We start from the raw sequence: 21,861 nt of genomic DNA on the forward strand, positions 1-21,861 counted from the left end.
AATGCCTGGTACACTCCGGAATTATCAGAAGTCATTCATAACAGAGATGATGCTTGGGTCAAGGCCAAGAACACAGGCTTAGGCCCGGACTGGCAAGCTTTTAAGCAACTGAAGAATCATTGTACTCCTGAGTGGCGCAGTGGTCTAAGGCACTGCATCGCAGTGCTAACTGTGCCACTAGAGGTCCTGGTTCGAATCCAGGCTCTGTCGCCGCTGGCCGCGACCGGGAGACTCATGGGCGGCGCACAATTGGCCCAGCGTCGTCCAGGGTAGGGGAGGGAATGGCCGGCAGGGATGTAGCTCAGTTGATAGAGCATGGCGTTTGGTTCGATTCCCACGGGGGGCCAGTATTTAAAAAAATATATGTATTCACTAACTGTAAGTCGCTCTGGATAAGAGCGTCTGCTAAATGACTAAAATGTAAAAGAAATTGTGTAAGACAAATCAGAAAGGCTAAATCTGATTATTATCTAATGCTCTTTTGGCTAAATTCTGGAAATCTGTCAAATCCCTGAAGGGTTCTACTTCCTCCTCTCTGCCACAACAAATTAATTCAGACGCTGGCCTCATTACAGGGAAAAAAAATCCATAATTGATGCATATAATTACCATTTTATTTCAGCTGGCTTTCTCTTTGAAATAACTTCTAAGCCTATTCACAATGATATTGGGCTGGACGCTGATAGGGGAAACTTGCTGAATGATCAGATAAATTATAGTCAAAGCTTTTCTTTTAGGCTATTTACAGAAAAATAATTCCTGGATGCTTTGCTAGCAATAGACAACAAGAAATCCCCAGGGGCCAACCTTTTGGATCCTGGTCTGCTTAAGTGTCCAGAGCCCATCATTGTTGGCTCAATAACCCACATTTTTAATTTAACATTGTTGTCAGGAAATATTCCAAAAGTATGGAACTCAGCTCTTGTGCTGCCACTCCATAAGGGCGGGATAGTAGTGATCTTAATAATTATCGCTCCATTTCAAGGCTTCCTTGTCTAGCTAAGATTCTTGAATCCTTGGTAAATGTACAACTTTGTTATTTTTTATCTGAGAAATGTATTTTGAATGTATACCAATCAGGGTTTAGGCTTGGGCATAGCACTATTAAAGCAAACACTTTAGTTGTTAATGATCTTGTCAATGCTTTAGACACTTAAATGTGCTGCTTTGTTTGTGGACCTGTCAAAAGCTTTTGATACTGTTGAGCATGCTATTTTATTGAATACGTTGTCCTCGATAAGCCTGAGCTCTGACGCCTGTTCATAGTTACATTATTATCTTAGTGACAGAACTCACGTCATCGTGATTGATGGGGTTAAGTCTTACTTTCTTGACGTACATAAAGGTTAGGGTTAACCCTAACCCTAACCCTAACCCTAACCCTAACCCTAACCCTAACCCTAACCCTAACCCTAACCCTAACCCTAACCCTAACCCTAACCCTAACCACCGGGGTAGATTTTGGGACCTGTTTTCTTCACTATTTATGTAAACACCTTTGGTCAATCTGTAAAAAATTAAATTGTAAACTTTATCTAGATGTGTGCAAACCTGGTGGCCAACTACAAGAAACGTCTGACCTCTTTGATTGCCAACAAGGGTTTTGCCACCAAGTACTAAGTCATGTTTTGCAGAGGGGTCAAATACTTATTTCCCTCATTAAAATGCAAATCAATTTATAACATTTTTGACATGCGTTTTTCTGGATTTTTGTTTTGTTATTCTGTCTCTCACTGTTCTAATAAACCTACCATTAATATTATAGACTGATCATGTCTTTGTCAGTGGGCAAACGTACAAAATCAGCAGGGGATCAAATACTTTTTTCCCTCACTGTACACAGTTGAAGTCGGAAGTTTACATACACCTTAGCCAAATACATTTAAACTCAGTTTTTCACAATTCCGAACATTTAATCCTAGTAAAAATTCACTGTCTTAGGTCAGTTAGGATCACCACTTTATTTTAAGAATGTGAAATGTCATCACATTCCCAGTGTGTCAGAAGTTTACATACACTCAATTAGTATTTGGTAGCATTGCCTTTAAATTGTTTAACTTGGGTCAAACGTTTCGGGTAGCCTTCCACAAGCTTCCCACAATAAGTTGGGTGAATTTTGGCCCATTCCTCCTGACAGAGCTGGTGTAACTGAGTCAGGTTTGTAGGCCTCCTTGCTCGCACACGCTTTTTCAGTTCTGCCCAGAAATGTTCTATAGGGTTGAGGTCAGGGCTTTGTGATGGCCACTCCAATACCTTGAATTTGTTGTCCTTAAGCCATTTTGGCACAACTTTGGAAGTATGCCTGGGGTCATTGTCCATTTGGAAGCCCATTTGTGACCAAGCTTTAACTTCCTGACTGATGTCTTGAGATGTTGCTTCAATATATCCACATAATTTTCCTTCCTCATGATGCCATCTATTTTGTGAAATGCACCAGTCCCTCCTGCAGCAAAGCACCCCCACAGCATGATGCTGTCACCCCCGTGCTTCACGGTTGGGATGGTGTTCTTCGGCTTGCAAGCAACCCCCTTTTTCCTCCAAACATAACAATGGTCATTATGGCCAAACAGTTATATTTTTGTTTTCTCCAAAAAGTACGATCTTTGTCCCCATGTGCAGTTGCAAACCATAGTCTGTCTTTTTTATGGCGGTTATGGAGCAGTGGCTTCTTCCTTGCTGAGCGGCCTTTCAGGTTATGTTGATATAGAATTCGTTTTACTGTGGATATAGATATTTTTGTACCTGTTTCCTCCAGCATCTTCACAAGGTCCTTTGCTGTTTTTCTGGAATTAATTTGCACCAAAGTACGTTCATCTCTAGGAGACAGAACGCGTCTCCTTCCTGAGCGGTATGACGGCTGCGTGGTCCCATGGTGTTTATACTTGCGTACTATTGTTTGTACAGATGAACGTGGTACCTTCAGGCATTTGGAAATTGCTCCCAAGGATGAACCAGACTTGAACCCTTTAATGGTTCAATACATCCACAGGTACACCTCCAATTGACTCAAATTATTGTCAATTAGCCTATCAGAAGCTTATAAAGCCATGACATCATTTTCTGGAATTTTCCAAGCTGTTTAAAGGCACAGTCAACTTAGTGTATGTAAACTTCTGACCCACTGGAATTGTGATACAGTGAATTATATAGTGAAATAATCTGTCCGTAAACAATTGTTGGAAAAATTACTTGTGCCATGCACAAAGTAGATGTCCAAACCGACTTGCCAAAACTATAGTTTGTTAACAAGAAATGTGTGGAGTGGTTGAAAAACAAGTTTTAATGACTCCAACCTAAGTTTTTAAGTGTATGTAAACTTCCGACTTCAACTGTACATATATACTGAGATCATGTGACACTTAGATTGCACACAGGTGGACTTTATTTAACTAATTATGTGACTTCTGAAGGTAATTGGTTACATTTACATTTACATTTACGTCATTTAGCAGACGCTCTTATCCAGAGCGACTTACAAATTGGTGCATTCACCCTATAGCCAGTGGGTTAACCACTTTACAATATTTTTTTGTTTGTTTTTTTTGTTTGTTTTTTTTTTTGGGGGGGGGGGGGGTAGAAGGATTACTTTATCCTATCCCAGGTATTCCTTAAAGAGGTGGGGTTTCAAATGTCTCCGGAAGGTGGTGAGTGACTCCGCTGTCCTGGCGTCGTGAGGGAGCTTGTTCCACCATTGGGGTGCCAGAGCAGCGAACAGTTTTGACTGGGCTGAGCGGGAACTATGCTTCCACAGAGGAAGGGGAGCCAGCAGGCCAGAGGTGGATGAACGCAATGCCCTCGTTTGGGTGTAGGGACTGATCAGAGCCTGAAGGTACGGAGGTGCCGTTCCCCTCACTGCTCCATAGGCAAGCACCATGGTCTTGTAACGGATGCGAGCTTCAACTGGAAGCCAGTGGAGTGTGCGGAGGAGGGGGGTGACGTGAGAGAACTTGGGAAGGTTGAACACCAGACGGGCTGCGGCATTCTGGATGAGTTGTAGGGGTTTAATGGCACAGGCAGGGAGCCCAGCCAACAGCGAGTTGCAGTAATCCAGACGGGAGATGACAAGTGCCTGGATTAGGACCTGTGCCGCTTCCTGTGTAAGGCAGGGTCGTACTCTCCGAATGTTGTAGAGCAGGAACCTGCAGGATCGGGTCACCGCCTTGATGTTAGCGGAGAACGACAGGGTGTTGTCCAGGGTCACGCCAAGGCTCTTCGCACTCTGGGAGGAGGACACAACAGAGTTGTCAACCGTGATGGCGAGATCATGGAACGGGCAGTCCTTCCCCGGGAGGAAGAGCAGCTCCGTCTTGCCAGGGTTCAGCTTGGTTGCACCAGATCTTATTTAGGGGCTTCATAGCAAAGGGAGTGAATACATATGCACGCACCACTTTTCCGTTATTTATTTTTTTAGAATTTCACCAATATGGACTATTTTGTGTATGTCCATTACATGAAATCCAAATAAAAATCAATTTAAATTACAGGTTGTAATGCAACAAAATAGGAAAAACACCAAGGGGGCTGGTTAAGAAGCTAAGAGTTAATGTTGGCTTTTTCTACAGAAACAGATCGTGCCTTTCTCTAAGCAGTAGGAAGCAGATCATTCAGTCAACCTTTTTATCTGTTCTTGATTATGGTGATATTATTTATCAAAGTGGATGCCATCTACCATAGTGCCCTTCGTATACAGGCTACTCATCACTGTATCCTGTATCAAAAGGTTGGCTCCCTACTTCTCTAACTTTGCTGTTGAAGTATAGACACCTGAGTTTCCTAACCTGTTCACAGGATTGGTTAACTCCTGAGGTTCCTAACCTGTTCACAGGATTGGTTAACTCCTGAGGTTCCTAACCTGTTCACAGGATTGGTTAACTCCTGAGGTTCCTAACCTGTTCACAGGATTGGTTAACTCCTGAGGTTCCTAACCTGTTCACAGGATTGGTTAACTCCTGAGGTTCCTAACCTGTTCACAGGATTGGTTAACTCCTGAGGTTCCTAACCTGTTCACAGGATTGGTTAACTCCTGAGGTTCCTAACCCGTTCACAGGATTGGTTAACTCCTGAGGTTCCTAACCCGTTCACAGGATTGGTTAACTCCTGAGGTTCCTAACCCGTTCACAGGATTGGTTAACTCCTGAGGTTCCCAGGGTCTCCACCGAGGAGGTAAATCTGCTTTTAGTTTTAATGCTCCGTATTGCTGGAACAACATTCTAAATATATTTAATCTTGATGTTCTGGTGCCGTTCTGGCAATTTAAGGTATTGATTGGGGACTTATTTGTGGAGGAATATAACTTTTTTTCTGGGTGATTTGTGATGCTTTATTTGTGCTTCCCATGACTGTGTTTTTGTATTCTAATGTGTATATATACCGTGCCTTCGGAAAGTATTCAGACCCATTGACTATTTCCACATTTTGTTATGTTACAGCCTTATTCTAAAATTGATTAAATAAATACAAATCCTCAGCAATCTACACACAATACCCAATAATGACAAAGTGAAAACAGGTTGTTTAGAATTTTTTGCTAAAAATAAGAAAACTGAAATACCTTATTTACATAAGTATTCAGACGCTTTGCTATGAGACTCGAAGTTGAGCTCAGGTGCATCCTGTTTCCATTGATCATCCTTGAGATGTTTCTACAACTTGATTGGAGTCCACCTGTGGTAAATTCAATTGATTGGACATGATTTGGAAAGGCACACACCTATCTATATAAGGTCCCGCAGTTGACAGTGCATGTCAGAGCAAAAACCAAGCCATGAGGTCGAAGGAATTGTCCGTAGAGCTCTGAGACAGGATTGTGTCGAGGCACAGATCTGGGGAAGGGTATGAAAAAATTTCTGCAGCATTGAAGGTCCCCAAGAACACAGTGGCCTCCATCATTCTTAAATGGAAGAAGTTTGGAACCACCAAGACTCTTCCTAGAGCTGGCTGCCCGGCCAAACTGAGCAATCAGGGGGAGAAGGGCCTTGGTCAGGGAGGTGACCAAGAACCCAATGGTCACTCTGACAGAGCTCTAGAGTTCCTCTGTGGAGATGAGAGAACCTTCCAGAAGGACAACCATCTCTGTAGCACTCCACCAATCAGGCCTTTATTGTAGAGTGGCCAGACAGAAGCCACTCCTCAGTAAAAAGCACATGACAGCCAACTTGGAGTTTGCCAAAAGGCACCTAAAGGGCTCTCAGACCATGAAAAACAAGATTCTCTGGTCTGATGAAACCAAGATTGAACTGTTTGGCCTGAATGCCAGGCGTCACGTCTGGAGGAAACCTGGCACCATCCCTACGGTGAAGCATGGTGGTGGCAGCATCATGTTGTGGGGATGTTTTTCAGTGGCAGGGACTGGGAGACTAGTCAGGATTGAGGGAAAGATGAACAGAGCAAAGTACAGAGAGATCCTTGATGAAAACCTGCTCCAGAGCGCTCAGGACCTCAGACTGGGTCGAAGGTTCACCTTCCAACAGGACAACAACCCTAAGCACACAGCCAAGACAACGCAGGAGTGGGTTCGGGACAAGTCTCTAAATGTCCTTGAGTGGCCCAGCCAGAGCCTGGACTTGAACCCGATCGAACATCTCTGGAGAGACCTGAAAATAGCTGTGCAGCGACGCTCCCCATCCAACCTGACAGAGCTTGAGAGGATCTGCAGAGAAGAATGGGAGAAACTCCCCAAATACAGGTGTGCCACACTTGTAGCGTCATACCCAAGATGAATCAAGGCTGTAATCGCTGCCAAAGGTGCTTCAACAAAGTACTGAGTAAATGGCCTGAATACTGATGTAAATGTGATATTTCCTTTTTTATTTATAATAAATTAGCAAAAATTTATAAAAACCTGTTTTTAATTTGTCATTATGGGGTATTGTGTGTAAATTTAATCAAATGTAATCAATTTTAGAATAAGGCTGTAACCTATCAAAATGTGTAAAAAGTGAAGGGGTCTGAATACTTTCCCGAAGGCACTGTATGTACTGTATATAGTTTGGGTATAATGTTTATATTTATGTTGTGTATATACAGGGCACATTTGAAAAAGAAACCCAGATCTCAATATGTCTTCCCTGTTAAAATAAAGGTTAAGTACACTAGATATGGAAAAGTATGTGGTCACCCCTTCAAATGAGTGGATTCAGCTATTTCAGCCACACCTGTTGCTGACAGGTGTATAAAATCAAGCTCACAGCCATGCAATCTCCATAGACAAACATTGGCAGTAGAATGGCCTTACTGAAGAGATCAGTGACTTTCAACGTCGCACCGTCTGTCACGATCGTCTGAAGGAGCGGACCAATACGCAGCGCGTGGAGTGAACATGATGACTTTATTATTTAAAGCAACCACGAAGAAAACAACAAATGACGATACGTGAAGTACAAATACTGATACAGACTAACAGCAACACGGAAACAATAACCCACCAAACAAAGGAGAAAACACACAGAATATATATGGCTCCCAATCAGAGATAACGAGCCGACAGCTGACACTCGTTACCTCCGATTGGGAGTCATAGACCAATCACCATAGACACAAACAAAATGAAACTCACCCATCCCCAACACCACCAAATGAAATACACCCAAACACAAGAAAATGAACAACCCTGGCTCAATTATAAAGTCCATAGAGCCAGAGTGTCACAGTACCCCCCCCTAAAGGTGCGAACTCCGGGCGCACCAACATCAGGACTAGGGGAGGGTCTGGGTGGGCGTCTGTCCACGGTGGCGGCTCTGGCCCCGGTCGTGATCCCCACCCCACCACAGTCACAACCTGCTTCGGTAGCCTCCTCCCAATGACCACCCTCCAACTAACCCCACCTGGACTAAGGGGCAACACCGGACTAAGGGGCAGCATCGGCCTAAGGGGCAGCACCGGGATAAGGGGCAGCACCGGGATAAGGGGCAGCACCGGGACAAGGGGCAGCACCGGGCTAAGGGGCAGCACCGGACTAAGGGGCAGCACCGGACTACGGGGCAGCACCGGGCTAAGGGACAGTACCTGACTAAGGGGCAGCACCGGACTAAGGGGCAGTACCAGGCTGAATGGCGGATCCCGGCTGGTCGGCTCTGGCGGATCCCGGCTGGACGGCTCTGGCGGATCCCGGCTGGACGGCTCTGGCGGATCCCGGCTGGACGGCTCTGGCGGATCCCGGCTGGACGGCTCTGGCGGATCCCGGCTGGACGGCTCTGGCGGATCCCGGCTGGACGGCTCTGGCGGATCCCGGCTGGACGGCTCTGGCGGATCCAGGCTGGACGGCTCTGGCGGATCCAGGCTGGACGGCTCTGGCGGATCCTGGCTGGACGGCTCTGGCGGATCCTGGCTGGACGGCTCTGGCGGATCCTGGCTGGACGGCTCTGGCGGATCCTGGCTGGACGGCTCTGGCGGATCCTGGCTGGACGGCTCTGGCGGATCCTGGCTGGACGGCTCTGGCGGATCCTGGCTGGACGGCTCTGGCGGATCCTGGCTGGACGGCTCTGGCGGATCCTGTCTGGCGGAAGGCTCTGGCTGATCCTGTCTGGCAGAAGGCTCTGGCTGATCCTGTCTGGCAGAAGGCTCTGGCTGATCCTGTCTGGCAGAAGGCTCTGGCTGATCCTGTCTGGCAGAAGGCTCTGGCTGATCCTGTCTGGCAGAAGGCTCTGGCTGATCCTGTCTGGCGGAAGGCTCTGGCTGATCCTGTCTGGCAGAAGGCTCTGGCTGATCCTGTCTGGCGGAAGGCTCTGGCTGATCCTGTCTGGCGGAAGGCTCTGGCTGCTCCTGTCTGGCAGAGAGCTCTAGCGGGTCCGGTCTGGCGGACGGCTCTGAAGGCTCATGGCAGACGGGCGGCTTTGCAGGCTCAGTACAGACGGGCAGTTCCTGCGGCGCTTGGCAGACGGACAGTTCAGACGGCGTTGGGCAGACGGGCAGTTCAGGCGCCGTTGGGCAGACGGGCAGTTCAGACGGCGTTGGGCAGACGGGCAGTTCAGACGGCGTTGGGCAGACGGACAGTTCAGGCCCCGTTGGGCAGACGGACAGTTCAGACGGCGTTGGGCAGACGGCAGACTCTGGCCGTCTGAGGCGCATCGTAGGCCTGGTGCGTGGTGCCGGAACAGGAGGTACCGGGCTGAGGACACGCATCTCAGGGCTAGTGCGGGGAGAAGCAACAGGGCATGCTGGACCCTGGGGACGCACCGTAGGCCTGATGCGTGGTGCCGGAACTGGAGGTACCGGGCTGAGGACACGCATCTCAGGTCTAGTGCGGGGAGTCGGAACAGGGCATGCTGGACCCTGGGGACTCCCATAACGCCTAGTGCGGGGAGCCGGAACAGGGCATGCTGGACCCTGGGGACTCACCTCACGCCTAGTGCGGAGAGCAGGAACAGGCCGGGCTGGGCTGGCGACGCGCACCATATCCCTGGTGCGAGTGGCCGGAACAGGCCGGGCCGGGCTGGCGAAGCGCACCGTATCCCTGGTGCGTGGAGTAGGAACAGGCCGGGCTGGGCTGGCGACGCGCACCGTACACTTGGTGCGGATGGCAGGAACAGGCCGAACCGGGCTGGCGACGCGCACCGTACACTTAGTGCGAGGGACCGGAACAGGCCGGGCTGGGCTGGCGACGCGCACCGTACACTTAGTGCGAGGGGCCGGAACAGGCCGTACCGTACGGGGAACACACACTACTGGCTTCAACCGAGGATCAGGAACGGGCCGGACCGGACTGGCAACACACATCAGTCCTTCACGCCGTGCCACACACACTTCCCTCCTTCTACTCGCCAATAGCCCCCTTGACCTGGTAGCCTCCTGAATCCGTCCCTTCTCTGCCTCCGTCAGCCCCCTTAACCTGGCAGCCTTCTGACTCTGCCTTGTGGCAGCCTCCTGCTGCTCAGTCGCCCAAGCCATGTGCCCCCCCCAAAAAATTTCTTGGGGTTGCCTCTCGTCCCTCCGACGAAAAACCTGCTGCCGCCGATGCTCCTCTCTCGCCAGGGCCTTGATCTTCCCCCAAGGTCCCTTGCCCCCGAGCATGTCCTCCCAGGACCACGATTTGCCCACCTGGGCCATCGCCAGCCTCTCGATCTCCTTACCCGGCGCCTCCACCCATGTCCAGTCTCTTTGCTCCTGGACACGCTGCTTGGTCTTCTTATGGTGGGTTATTCTGTCACGATCGTCTGAAGGAGCGGACCAATACGCAGCGCGTGGAGTGAACATGATGACTTTATTATTTAAAGCAACCACGAAGAAAACAACAAATGACGATACGTGAAGTACAAATACTGATACAGACTAACAGCAACACGGAAACAATAACCCACCAAACAAAGGAGAAAACACACAGAATATATATGGCTCCCAATCAGAGATAACGAGCCGACAGCTGACACTCGTTACCTCCGATTGGGAGTCATAGACCAATCACCATAGACACAAACAAAATGAAACTCACCCATCCCCAACACCACCAAATGAAATACACCCAAACACAAGAAAATGAACAACCCTGGCTCAATTATAAAGTCCATAGAGCCAGAGTGTCACACCGTCATAGGATGCCACCTTTCCAACAAGTCAGTCAGTCAAATTTCTGCCCTGCTAGAGCTGCCCCGGTCAACTGTGAGTGCTGTAATTGTGAAGTGGAAATGTCTAGGAGCAACAACGGCTCAGCCGCGAAGTGGTAGGCCACACAAGCTCACAGAACGGGACCACCGAGTGCTGAAGCACGTGCTTGTCCTCAGTTGCAACACTCCCTACTGAGTTCCAAACTGCCTCTTGAAGCAACGTCAGTACAAAAACTGTTTATGGAATGCTTGTAATTATACTTCAGTATACCATAGTAACATCTGACAAAAATATCTAAAAACACTGAAGCAGCAAACTTTGTGAAGACCAATACTTGTCATTCTCAAAACTTTTGATGGCGACTGTAATACAGCCCGGTACAGTCCAGTGTGTTGGTCTATACAGTATAATACAGCCCGGTACAGTCCAGTGTGTTGGTCTATACAGTATAATACAGCCCGGTACAGTCCAGTGTGTTGGTCTATACAGTATAATACAGCCTGGTACAGTCCAGTGTGTTGGTCTATACAGTATAATACAGCCCGGTACGGTCCAGTGTGTTGGTCTATACAGTATAATACAGCCTGGTACAGTCCAGTGTGTTGGTCTATACAGTATAATACAGTACAGTCTAGTGTGTTGGTCTATACAGTATAATACAGCCCGGTACAGTCCAGTGTGTTGGTCTATACAGTATAATACAGTACAGTCCAGTGTGTTGGTCTATACAGTATAATACAGCCCGGTACGGTCCAGTGTGTTGGTCTATACAGTATAATAAAGCCCGGTACAGTCCAGTGTGTTGGTCTATACAGTATAATACAGCCTGGTACAGTCCAGTGTGTTGGTCTATACAGTATAATACAGCCCGGTACAGTCCAGTGTGTTGGTCTATACAGTATAATACAGCCTGGTACAGTCCAGTGTGTTGGTCTATACAGTATAATACAGTACAGTCCAGTGTGTTGGTCTATACAGTATAATACAGCCCATTACAGTCCAGTGTGTTGGTCTATACAGTATAGTACAGCCCGGTACAGTCCAGTGTGTTGGTCTATACAGTATAATACAGTACAGTCCAGTGTGTTGGTCTATACAGTATAATACAGTACAGTCCAGTGTGTTGGTCTGTACAGTATAATACAGCCCGGTACGGTCCAGTGTGTTGGTCTATACAGTATAATACAGTACAGTCCAGTATGTTGGGCTATACAGTATAATACAGCCCGGTACAGTCCAGTGTGTTGGTCTGTACAGTATAATACAGTACAGTCCAGTGTGTTGGTCTATACAGTATAATACAGCCCGGTACAGTCCAGTGTGTTGGTCTATACAGTATAATACAGCCTGGTACAGTCCAGTGTGTTGGTCTATACAGTATAATACAGTACAGTCCAGTGTGTTGGTCTATACAGTATAATACAGCCCGGTACAGTCAAGTGTGTTGGTCTATACAGTATAATACAGCCCGGTACAGTCCAGTGTGTTGGTCTATACAGTATAATACAGCCTGGTACAGTCCAGTGTGTTGGTCTATACAGTATAATACAGCCTGGTACAGTCCAGTGTGTTGGTCTATACAGTAGAATACAGCCTGGTACAGTCCAGTGTGTTGGTCTATACAGTATAATACAGTACAGTCCAGTGTGTTGGTCTATACAGTATAATACAGTACAGTCCAGTGTGTTGGTCTATACAGTATAATACAGTACAGTCCAGTGTGTTGGTCTATACAGTATAATACAGCCTGGTACAGTCCAGTGTGTTGGTCTATACAGTATAATACAGCCCGGTACAGTCCAGCGTGTTGGTCTATACAGTATAATACAGTACAGTCCAGTGTGTTGGTCTATACAGTATAATACAGCCCGGTACAGTCCAGTGTGTTGGTCTATACAGTATAATACAGCCCGGTACAGTCCAGTGTGTTGGTCTATACAGTATAATACAGTACAGTCCAGTGTGTTGGTCTATACAGTATAATACAGCCCGGTACAGTCCAGTGTTTTGGTCTATACAGTATAATACAGCCTGGTACAGTCCAGTGTGTTGGTCTATACAGTATAATACAGCCCGGTACAGTCCAGTGTGTTGGTCTATACAGTATAATACAGCCCGGTACGGTCCAGTGTGTTGGACTATACAGTATAATACAGCCTGGTACAGTCCAGTGTGTTGGTATATACAGTATAATACAGCCTGGTACAGTCCAGTGTGTTGGTCTATACAGTATAATACAGCCTGGTACAGTCCAGTGTGTTGGTCTATACAGTATAATACAGCCTGGTACAGTCCAGTGTGTTGGTCTATACAGTATAATACAGCCTGGTACAGTCCAGTGTGTTGGTCTATACAGTTTAATACAGTACAGTCCAGTGTGTTGGTCTGTACAGTATAATACAGCCCGGTACAGTCCAGTTTGTTGGTCTATACAGTATAATACAGCCCGGTACAGTCCAGTGTGTTGGTCTATACAGTATAATACAGTACAGTCTAGTGTGTTGGTCTATACAGTATAATACAGCCCGGTACAGTCCAGTGTGTTGGTCTATACAGTATAATACAGTACAGTCCAGTGTGTTGGTCTATACAGTATAATACAGCCTTGTACAGTCCAGTGTGTTGGTCTATACAGTATAATACAGCCCGGTACAGTCCAGTTTGTTGGTCTATACAGTATAATACAGTCCAGTGTGTTGATCTATACAGTATAATACAGCCCGGTACAGTCCAGTGTGTTGGTCTATACAGTATAATACAGTAGAGTCCAGTGTGTTGGTCTATACAGTATAATACAGCCTGGTACAGTCCAGTGTGTTGGTCTATACAGTATAATACAGCCTGGGACAGTCCAGTGTGTTGGTCTATACAGTATAATACAGTACAGTCCAGTGTGTTGGTCTATACAGTATAATACAGCCTGGTACAGTCCAGTGTGTTGGTCTATACAGTATAATACAGCCTGGTACAATCCAGTGTGTTGGTCTATACAGTATAATACAGCCCGGTACGGTCCAGTGTGTTGGTTTATACAGTATAATACAGTACAGACCAGTGTGTTGGTCTATACAGTATAATACAGCCCGGTACAGTCCAGTGTGTTGGTCTATACAGTATAATACAGCCCGGTACAGTCCAGTGTGTTGGTCTATACAGTATAATACAGCCTGGTACAGTCCAGTGTGTTGGTCTATACAGTATAATACAGTACAGTCCAGTGTGTTGGTCTATACAGTATAATACAGTACAGTCCAGTGTGTTGGTCTATACAGTATAATACAGTACAGTCCAGTGTGTTGGTCTATACAGTATAATACAGTACAGTCCAGTGTGTTGGTCTATACAGTATAATACAGCCCGGTACAGTCCAGTGTGTTGGTCTATACAGTATAATACAGCCCGGTACAGTCCAGTGTGTTGGTCTATACAGTATAATACAGTACAGTCCAGTGTGTTGATCTATACAGTATAATACAGCCCGGTACAGTCCAGTGTGTTGGTCTATACAGTATAATACAGCCCGGTACAGTCCAGTGTGTTGGTCTATACAGTATAAAACAGTACAGTCCAGTGTGTTGGTCTATACAGTATAATACAGCCCGGTACAGTCCAGTGTGTTGGTCTATACAGTATAATACAGTACAGTGTGTTGGTCTATACAGTATAATACAGTACAGTCCAGTGTGTTGGTCTATACAGTATAATACAGCCTGGTACAGTCCAGTGTGTTGGTCTATACAGTATAATACAGCCCGGTACAGTCCAGTGTGTTGGTCTGTACAGTATAATACAGCCCGGTACAGTCCAGTGTGTTGGTATATACAGTATAATACAGCCCGGTACAGTCCAGTGTGTTGGTCTGTACAGTATAATACAGGATGGTACAGTCCAGTGTGTTGGTCTATACAGTATAATACAGCCCGGTACAGTCCAGTGTGTTGGTCTATACAGTATAATACAGCCCGGTACAGTCCAGTGTGTTGGTCTATACAGTATAATACAGCCCGGTACAGTCCAGTGTGTTGGTCTATACAGTATAATACAGCCTGGTACAGTCCAGTGTGTTGGTCTATACAGTATAATACAGCCCGGTACAGTCCAGTTTGTTGGTCTATACAGTATAATACAGTCCAGTGTGTTGATCTACACAGTATAATACAGCCCGGTATAGTCCAGTGTGTTGGTCTATACAGTATAATACAGTACAGTCCAGTGTGTTGGTCTATACAGTATAATACAGCCTGGTACAGTCCAGTGTGTTGGTCTATACAGTATAATACAGTACAGTCCAGTATGTTGGGCTATACAGTATAATACAGCCCGGTACAGTCCAGTGTGTTGGTCTATACAGTATAATACAGCCTGGGACAGTCCAGTGTGTTGGTCTATACAGTATAATACAGTACAGTCCAGTGTGTTGGTCTATACAGTATAATACAGCCTGGTACAGTCCAGTGTGTTGGTCTATACAGTATAATACAGCCCAGTACAATCCAGTGTGTTGGTCTATACAGTATAATACAGCCTGGTACAGTCCAGTGTGTTGGTCTATACAGTATAATACAGTACAGACCAGTGTGTTGGTCTATACAGTATAATACAGCCCGGTACAGTCCAGTGTGTTGGTCTATACAGTATAATACAGCCCGGTACAGTCCAGTGTGTTGGTCTATACAGTATAATACAGCCTGGTACAGTCCAGTGTGTTGGTCTATACAGTATAATACAGCCCGGTACAGTCCATTGTGTTGGTCTATACAGTATAATACAGCCCGGTACAGTCCAGTGTGTTGGTCTATACAGTATAATACAGCCTGGTACAGTCCAGTGTGTTGGTCTATACAGTATAAAACAGCCCGGTACAGTCCAGTGTGTTGGTCTGTACAGTATAATACAGGATGGTACAGTCCAGTGTGTTGGTCTATACAGTATAATACAGCCCGGTACAGTCCAGTGTGTTGGTCTATACAGTATAATACAGCCCGGTACAGTCCAGTGTGTTGGTCTATACAGTATAATACAGCCCGGTACAGTCCAGTGTGTTGGTCTATACAGTATAATACAGCCTGGTACAGTCCAGTGTGTTGGTCTATACAGTATAATACAGCCCGGTACAGTCCAGTTTGTTGGTCTATACAGTATAATACAGTCCAGTGTGTTGATCTATACAGTATAATACAGCCCGGTACAGTCCAGTGTGTTGGTCTATACAGTATAATACAGTACAGTCCAGTGTGTTGGTCTATACAGTATAATACAGCCTGGTACAGTCCAGTGTGTTGGTCTATACAGTATAATACAGTACAGTCCAGTATGTTGGGCTATACAGTATAATACAGCCCGGTACAGTCCAGTGTGTTGGTCTATACAGTATAATACAGCCTGGGACAGTCCAGTGTGTTGGTCTATACAGTATAATACAGTACAGTCCAGTGTGTTGGTCTATACAGTATAATACAGCCTGGTACAGTCCAGTGTGTTGGTCTATACAGTATAATACAGCCCAGTACAATCCAGTGTGTTGGTCTATACAGTATAATACAGCCCGGTACGGTCCAGTGTGTTGGTTTATACAGTATAATACAGTCCAGACCAGTGTGTTGGTCTATACAGTATAATACAGCCCAGTACAGTCCAGTGTGTTGGTCTATACAGTATAATACAGCCCGGTACAGTCCAGTGTGTTGGTCTATACAGTATAATACAGCCTGGTACAGTCCAGTGTGTTGGTCTATACAGTATAATACAGCCCGGTACAGTCCATTGTGTTGGTCTATACAGTATAATACAGCCCGGTACAGTCCAGTGTGTTGGTCTATACAGTATAATACAGCCTGGTACAGTCCAGTGTGTTGGTCTATACAGTATAATACAGCCCGGTACAGTCCAGTGTGTTGGTCTATACAGTATAATACAGCCTGGTACAGTCCAGTGTGTTGGTCTATACAGTATAATACAGTACAGTCCAGTGTGTTGGTCTATACAGTATAATACAGTACAGTCCAGTGTGTTGGTCTATACAGTATAATACAGCCCGGTACAGTCCAGTGTGTTGGTCTATACAGTATAATACAGTACATTCCAGTGTGTTGATCTATACAGTATAATACAGCCCGGTACAGTCCAGTGTTTTGGTCTATACAGTATAATACAGTACATTCCAGTGTGTTGATCTATACAGTATAATACAGCCCGGTACAGTCCAGTGTGTTTTAAACTGACGTGTTGTTCCTTTTCCTCCTCAGTGTATCCATAGAGACTTGGCAGCCAGGAACGTCCTTGTAACCGAAGACAACGTGATGAAGATCGCAGACTTCGGTCTGGCTAGAGATGTGCACAACATAGATTACTACAAGAAGACTACCAACGTGAGTTTAAGGTGTTATATCTGTTATGGAAAATACAGTGTGGGTGGGTTGGTATGGTATCTGTTATGGAAAATACAGTGTTTGGGGGGTGTGGGTGGGTTGGTATGGTATCTGTTATGGAAAATACAGTGATTGGGGGTGTGTGGGTGGGTTGGTATGGTATCTGTTATGGAAAATACAGTGTTTGTGGGGTGTGGGTGGGTTGGTATGGTATCTGTTATGGAAAATACAGTGATTGGGGGGGGTGTGTGGGTGGGTTGGTATCTATTCTGGGTAAGACAATATTTGGGAGGCGTAGTGGGTTGGTGGGGTATATCTGTTCTGGGTAAGACAGTATTTGGGAGGCGTAGTGGGTTGGTGGGGTATATCTGTTCTGGGTAAGACAGTATTTGGGAGGCGTAGTGGGTTGGTGGGGTATATCTGATCTTGGGTGGCTGCTATTCTAATCCTTTATGCTGAGGTTATTGTTCTGTTGTCTGTGTGTTGTTGCAGGGTCGTCTGCCCGTGAAATGGATGGCACCAGAGGCTCTGTTCGACCGCGTCTACACGAACCAGAGTGACGTGTGAGTGGAGACAGCCAGCCTGTCAGCGTGCCTCTGCTCTGCCCATGTAGAGTTATGCAGGACAGGAATCTGTTTTGTAATATCATGACTTAGTGAATTAGCATCAAACCTAATGTCCTGTGGGTCAATATGGATTCAATAGCTTCCCTCCATCTCGCTCTCATCTATCTCTCGATATGTTTCTCTCGCTCTAGCTCTCCATCTCTGTCTCTCTCGGTATGTCTCTCTGCCTCTTCTACCTCCCTCCGTTTCTCTGTCCATCTCTCTCTCTCTGTCTCTCCCTCTCTCTCGCTCTCTCTCCCTTCCTCTCCCTCCCTCCATCTCTATCCGTCTCTCTCTCCCTCGGTATCTGTAACTCTTAATCTCCCTCGTATCTCCCTCGTATCTCCCTCTCTCTCTCTCTCTCTCTCTCTCTCTCTCTCTCTCTCTCTCTCTCTCTCCCTGTCATCTGTGCTGTGTGATAATCTAGCTCCATTTAATCAGACCACCACATTCCATCCACTGTTTGTCTTTAATCTGTAAACGTGGCATCAGAGAGGTGTCACACAGCCCTGTGTTTTGTTGTAGCAGTGTAATCAACCATCTCTTATAGAAGATACAGTGGGGAAAAAAAGTATTTAGTCAGCCACCAATTGGGCAAGTTCTCCCACTTAAAAAGATGAGAGAGGCCTGTAATTTTCATCATAGGTACACGTCAACTATGACAGACAAAATGAGATTTCTTTTTCCAGAAAATCACATTGTAGGATTTTTTATGAATTTATTTGCAAATTATGGTGGAAAATAAGTATTTGGTCAATAACAAAAGTTTCTCAATACTTTGTTATATACCCTTTGTTGGCAATGACACAGGTCAAACGTTTTCTGTAAGTCTTCACAAGGTTTTCACACACTGTTGCTGGAATTTTGGCCCATTCCTCCATGCAGATCTCCTCTAGAGCAGTGATGTTTTGGGGCTGTCGCTGGGCAACACAGACTTTCAACTCCCTCCAAAGATTTTCTATGGGGTTGAGATCTGGAGATTGGCTAGGCCACTCCAGGACCTTGAAATGCTTCTTACGAAGCCACTCCTTCGTTGCCCGGGCGGTGTGTTTGGGATCATTGTCATGCTGAAAGACCCAGCCACGTTTCATCTTCAATGCCCTTGCTGATAGAAGGAGGTTTTCACTCAAAATCTCACGATACATGGCCCCATTCATTCTTTCCTTTACACGGATCAGTCGTCCAGGTCCCTTTGCAGAAAAACAGCCCCAAAGCATGATGTTTCCACCCCCATGCTTCACAGTAGGTATGGTGTTCTTTGGATGCAACTCAGCATTCTTTGTCCTCCAAACACGACGAGTTGAAAAAGTTATATTTTGGTTTCATCTGACCATATGACATTCTCCCAATCCTCTTCTGGATCATCCAAATGCACTCTAGCAAACTTCAGACGGGCCTGGACATGTACTGGCTTAAGCAGGGGGACACGTCTGGCACTGCAGGATTTGAGTCCCTGGCGGCGTAGTGTGTTACTGATGGTAGGCTTTGTTACTTTGGTCCCAGCTCTCTGCAGGTCATTCACTAGGTCCCCCCGTGTGGTTCTGGGATTTTTGCTCACCGTTCTTGTGATCATTTTGACCCCACGGGGTGAGATCTTGCATGGAGCCCCAGATCGAGGGAGATTATCAGTATGTCTTCCATTTCCTAATAATTGCTCCCACAGTTGATTTCTTCAAACCAAGCTGCTTACCTATTGCAGATTCAGTCTTCCCAGCCTGGTGCAGGTCTACAATTTTGTTTCTGGTGTCCTTTGACAGCTCTTTGGTCTTGGCCATAGTGCAGTTTGGAGTGTGACTGTTTGAGGTTGTGGACAGGTGTCTTTTATACTGATAACAAGTTCAAACAGGTGCCATTAATACAGGTAACGAGTGGAGGACAGAGGAGCCTCTTAAAGAAGAAGTTACAGGTATGTGAGAGCCAGAAATCCTGCTTGTTTGTAGGTGACCAAATACTTATTTTCCACCATAATTTGCAAATAAATTAATAAATAATCCTACAATGTGATTTTCTGGATTTTCTTTCCTCAATTTGTCTGTCATAGTTGACGTGTACCTATGATGAAAATTACAGGCTTCTCTCATCTTTTTAAGTGGGAGAACTTGCACAATTGGTGGCTGACTAAATACTTTTTTCCCCCACTGTAACAGAGGTCAGTGTGATTACTGTCATCATCATCAATCTACACACAATACCCCATAATGACAAAGCGAAAACAGGTTTTTAGAAATGTTTGTTAATTTATTACAAATAAAAAACAGACACCTTATTTACATAAGTATTCAGACCCTTTGCTATGAGACTCGAAATTGAGCTCAGGTGCATCCTGTGTAATGTATACGCCAGGAGTCAGGAAGGTGAGTTAAATAATGAAACGATACAAATGAACAAACATGAGAAGAAAAGAACATGAGAGAAAACAATACTACCTACTGACTGAGGGCTAAATAAAGGGAGAGTAATCAGGGTGGTGATGAAGCTACTGAGGGCTAAATAAAGGGAGAGTAATCAGGGTGGTGATGAAGCTACTGACTGAGGGCTAAATAAAGGGAGAGTAATCAGGGTGGTGATGAAGCTACTGACTGAGGGCTAAATAAAGGGAGAGTAATCAGGGTGGTGATGAAGCTACTGACTGAGGGCTAAATAAAGGGAGAGTAATCAGGGTGGTGATGAAGCTACTGACTGAGGGCTAAATAAAGGGAGAGTAATCAGGGTGGTGATGAAGCTACTGACTGAGGGCTAAATAAAGGGAGAGTAATCAGGGTGGTGATGAAGCTACTGACTGGGCTAAATAAAGGGAGAGTAATCAGGGTGGTGATGAAGTCCAGGTGTGTGTGTAACAATGGGGAGCAAGTGTGCGCAATGATGGTTGACAGGTGTGCGTAATGTGGGTTGCCAGGTGTGCGTTATGTGGGTTGCCAGGTGTGCGCAATGATGGTTGCCAGGTGTGCGTAATGTGGGTTGCCAGGTGTGCGTAATGTGGGTTGCCAGGTGTGCGTAATGTGGGTTGCCAGGTGTGCGCAATGATGGTTGCCAGGTGTGCGCAATGATGGTTGCCAGGTGTGCGTAATGTGGGTTGCCAGGTGTGCGTAATGTGGGTTGCCAGGTGTGCGTAATGTGGGTTGCCAGGTGTGCGTAATGTGGGTTGCCAGGACCGGTGGTTAGTAGACCGGCGACGTCGAGCGCCGGAGGGAGGGAGCAGGAGTAGGCATGACATCCTGTTTCCACTGAACATCCTTCAGATGTTTCTACAACTTGATTGGAGTCCACCTGTGGTAAAATAAATTGATTGGACATGATTTGGAAAGGCACACACCTGTCTATATAAGGTCCCACAGTTGACAGTGAATGTCAGAGCAAAAACCAAGCCATGAGGTCGAAGGAATTGTCCGTAGCTCTCCGAGACAGGATTGTGTCGAGATACAGATCTGGGGAAGGGTACCAAAAAATGTCTGCAGCATTGAAGGTCCCCAAGAACACAGTGGCCTCCATCATTCTTAAATTGAAGAAGTTTAGAACCACCAAGAGTCTTCATAGAGCTGGCTGCCCGGCCAAATTGAGCAATCGGGGGAGAAGGGCCTTGGTCAGGGAGGTGACTAAGAACCCGATGATCACTCTGACAGAGCTCCAGAGTTCCTCTGTGGAGATGGGAGAATCTTCCAGAAGGACAACCATTTCTGCAGCACTCCACCAATCAGGCCTTTATGGTAGAGTGACCAGACAGAAGCCACTCCTCAGTAAAAAGCACATGACAGCCAACTTGGAGTTTGCCAAAAGGCACCTAAAGGGCTCTCAGACCATGAGAAACAAGAATTTATGGTCTGATGAAACCAAGATTGAACTCGTTGGCCTGAATGCCAACCGTCACGTTTGGAGGAAACCATGGTGGTGGCAGCATCATGCTGTGGGGATGTTTTTCAGCGGCAGGGACTGGGAGACTAGTCAGGATTGAGGGAAAGATGAACAGAGCAAAGTACAGAGAGATCCTTGATGAAAACCTGCTCCAGAGCGCTCAGGACCTCAGACTGGTGCGAAGGTTCACCTTCCAACAGGACAACAACCCTAAGCACACAGCCAAGACAACGCAGGAGTGGGTTCGGGACAAGTCTCTAAATGTCCTTGAGTGGCCCAGCCAGAGCCCGGACTTGAACCCGATCAAACATCTTTGGAGAGACCTGAAAATAGCTGTGCAGCGACACTCCCCATCTAACCTGACAGAGCTTGCAAGGATCTGCAGAGAGGAATGGGAGAAACTCCCCAAATACAGGTGTGCCACGTTTGTAGCGTCATACCCAAGAAGACTCTAGGCTGTAATCGCTGCCAAAGGTGCTTCAACAAAGTACTGAGTTTAG

The 21,861-nt window shown here is 46.2% G+C and overlaps 1 protein-coding gene across 1 annotated transcript in view; it reads left to right on the forward strand.

Moving 5' to 3' along the window:
• The window catches only part of LOC311126042 (fibroblast growth factor receptor 3-like), a gene marked incomplete at both ends in the record, with an annotated part of 261,688 nt that extends 244,214 nt beyond the window's left edge, over positions 1–17,474 (forward strand). The window contains 2 exons of the mRNA XM_084200070.1: positions 16,785–16,907; positions 17,400–17,474. Of these exons, the coding sequence (XP_084056196.1) occupies positions 16,785–16,907; positions 17,400–17,474 (198 nt within the window). The remainder of the gene's footprint in view (positions 1–16,784; positions 16,908–17,399) is intronic.
• Positions 17,475–21,861: the final 4,387 nt, after the last annotated feature.

The sequence above is a fragment of the Coregonus lavaretus genome (genome assembly GCF_964263955.1).
Source record: "Coregonus lavaretus genome assembly, contig: HAP1_SCAFFOLD_417, whole genome shotgun sequence".
In the NCBI taxonomy this organism is placed as follows: Eukaryota; Metazoa; Chordata; class Actinopteri; order Salmoniformes; family Salmonidae; genus Coregonus; species Coregonus lavaretus.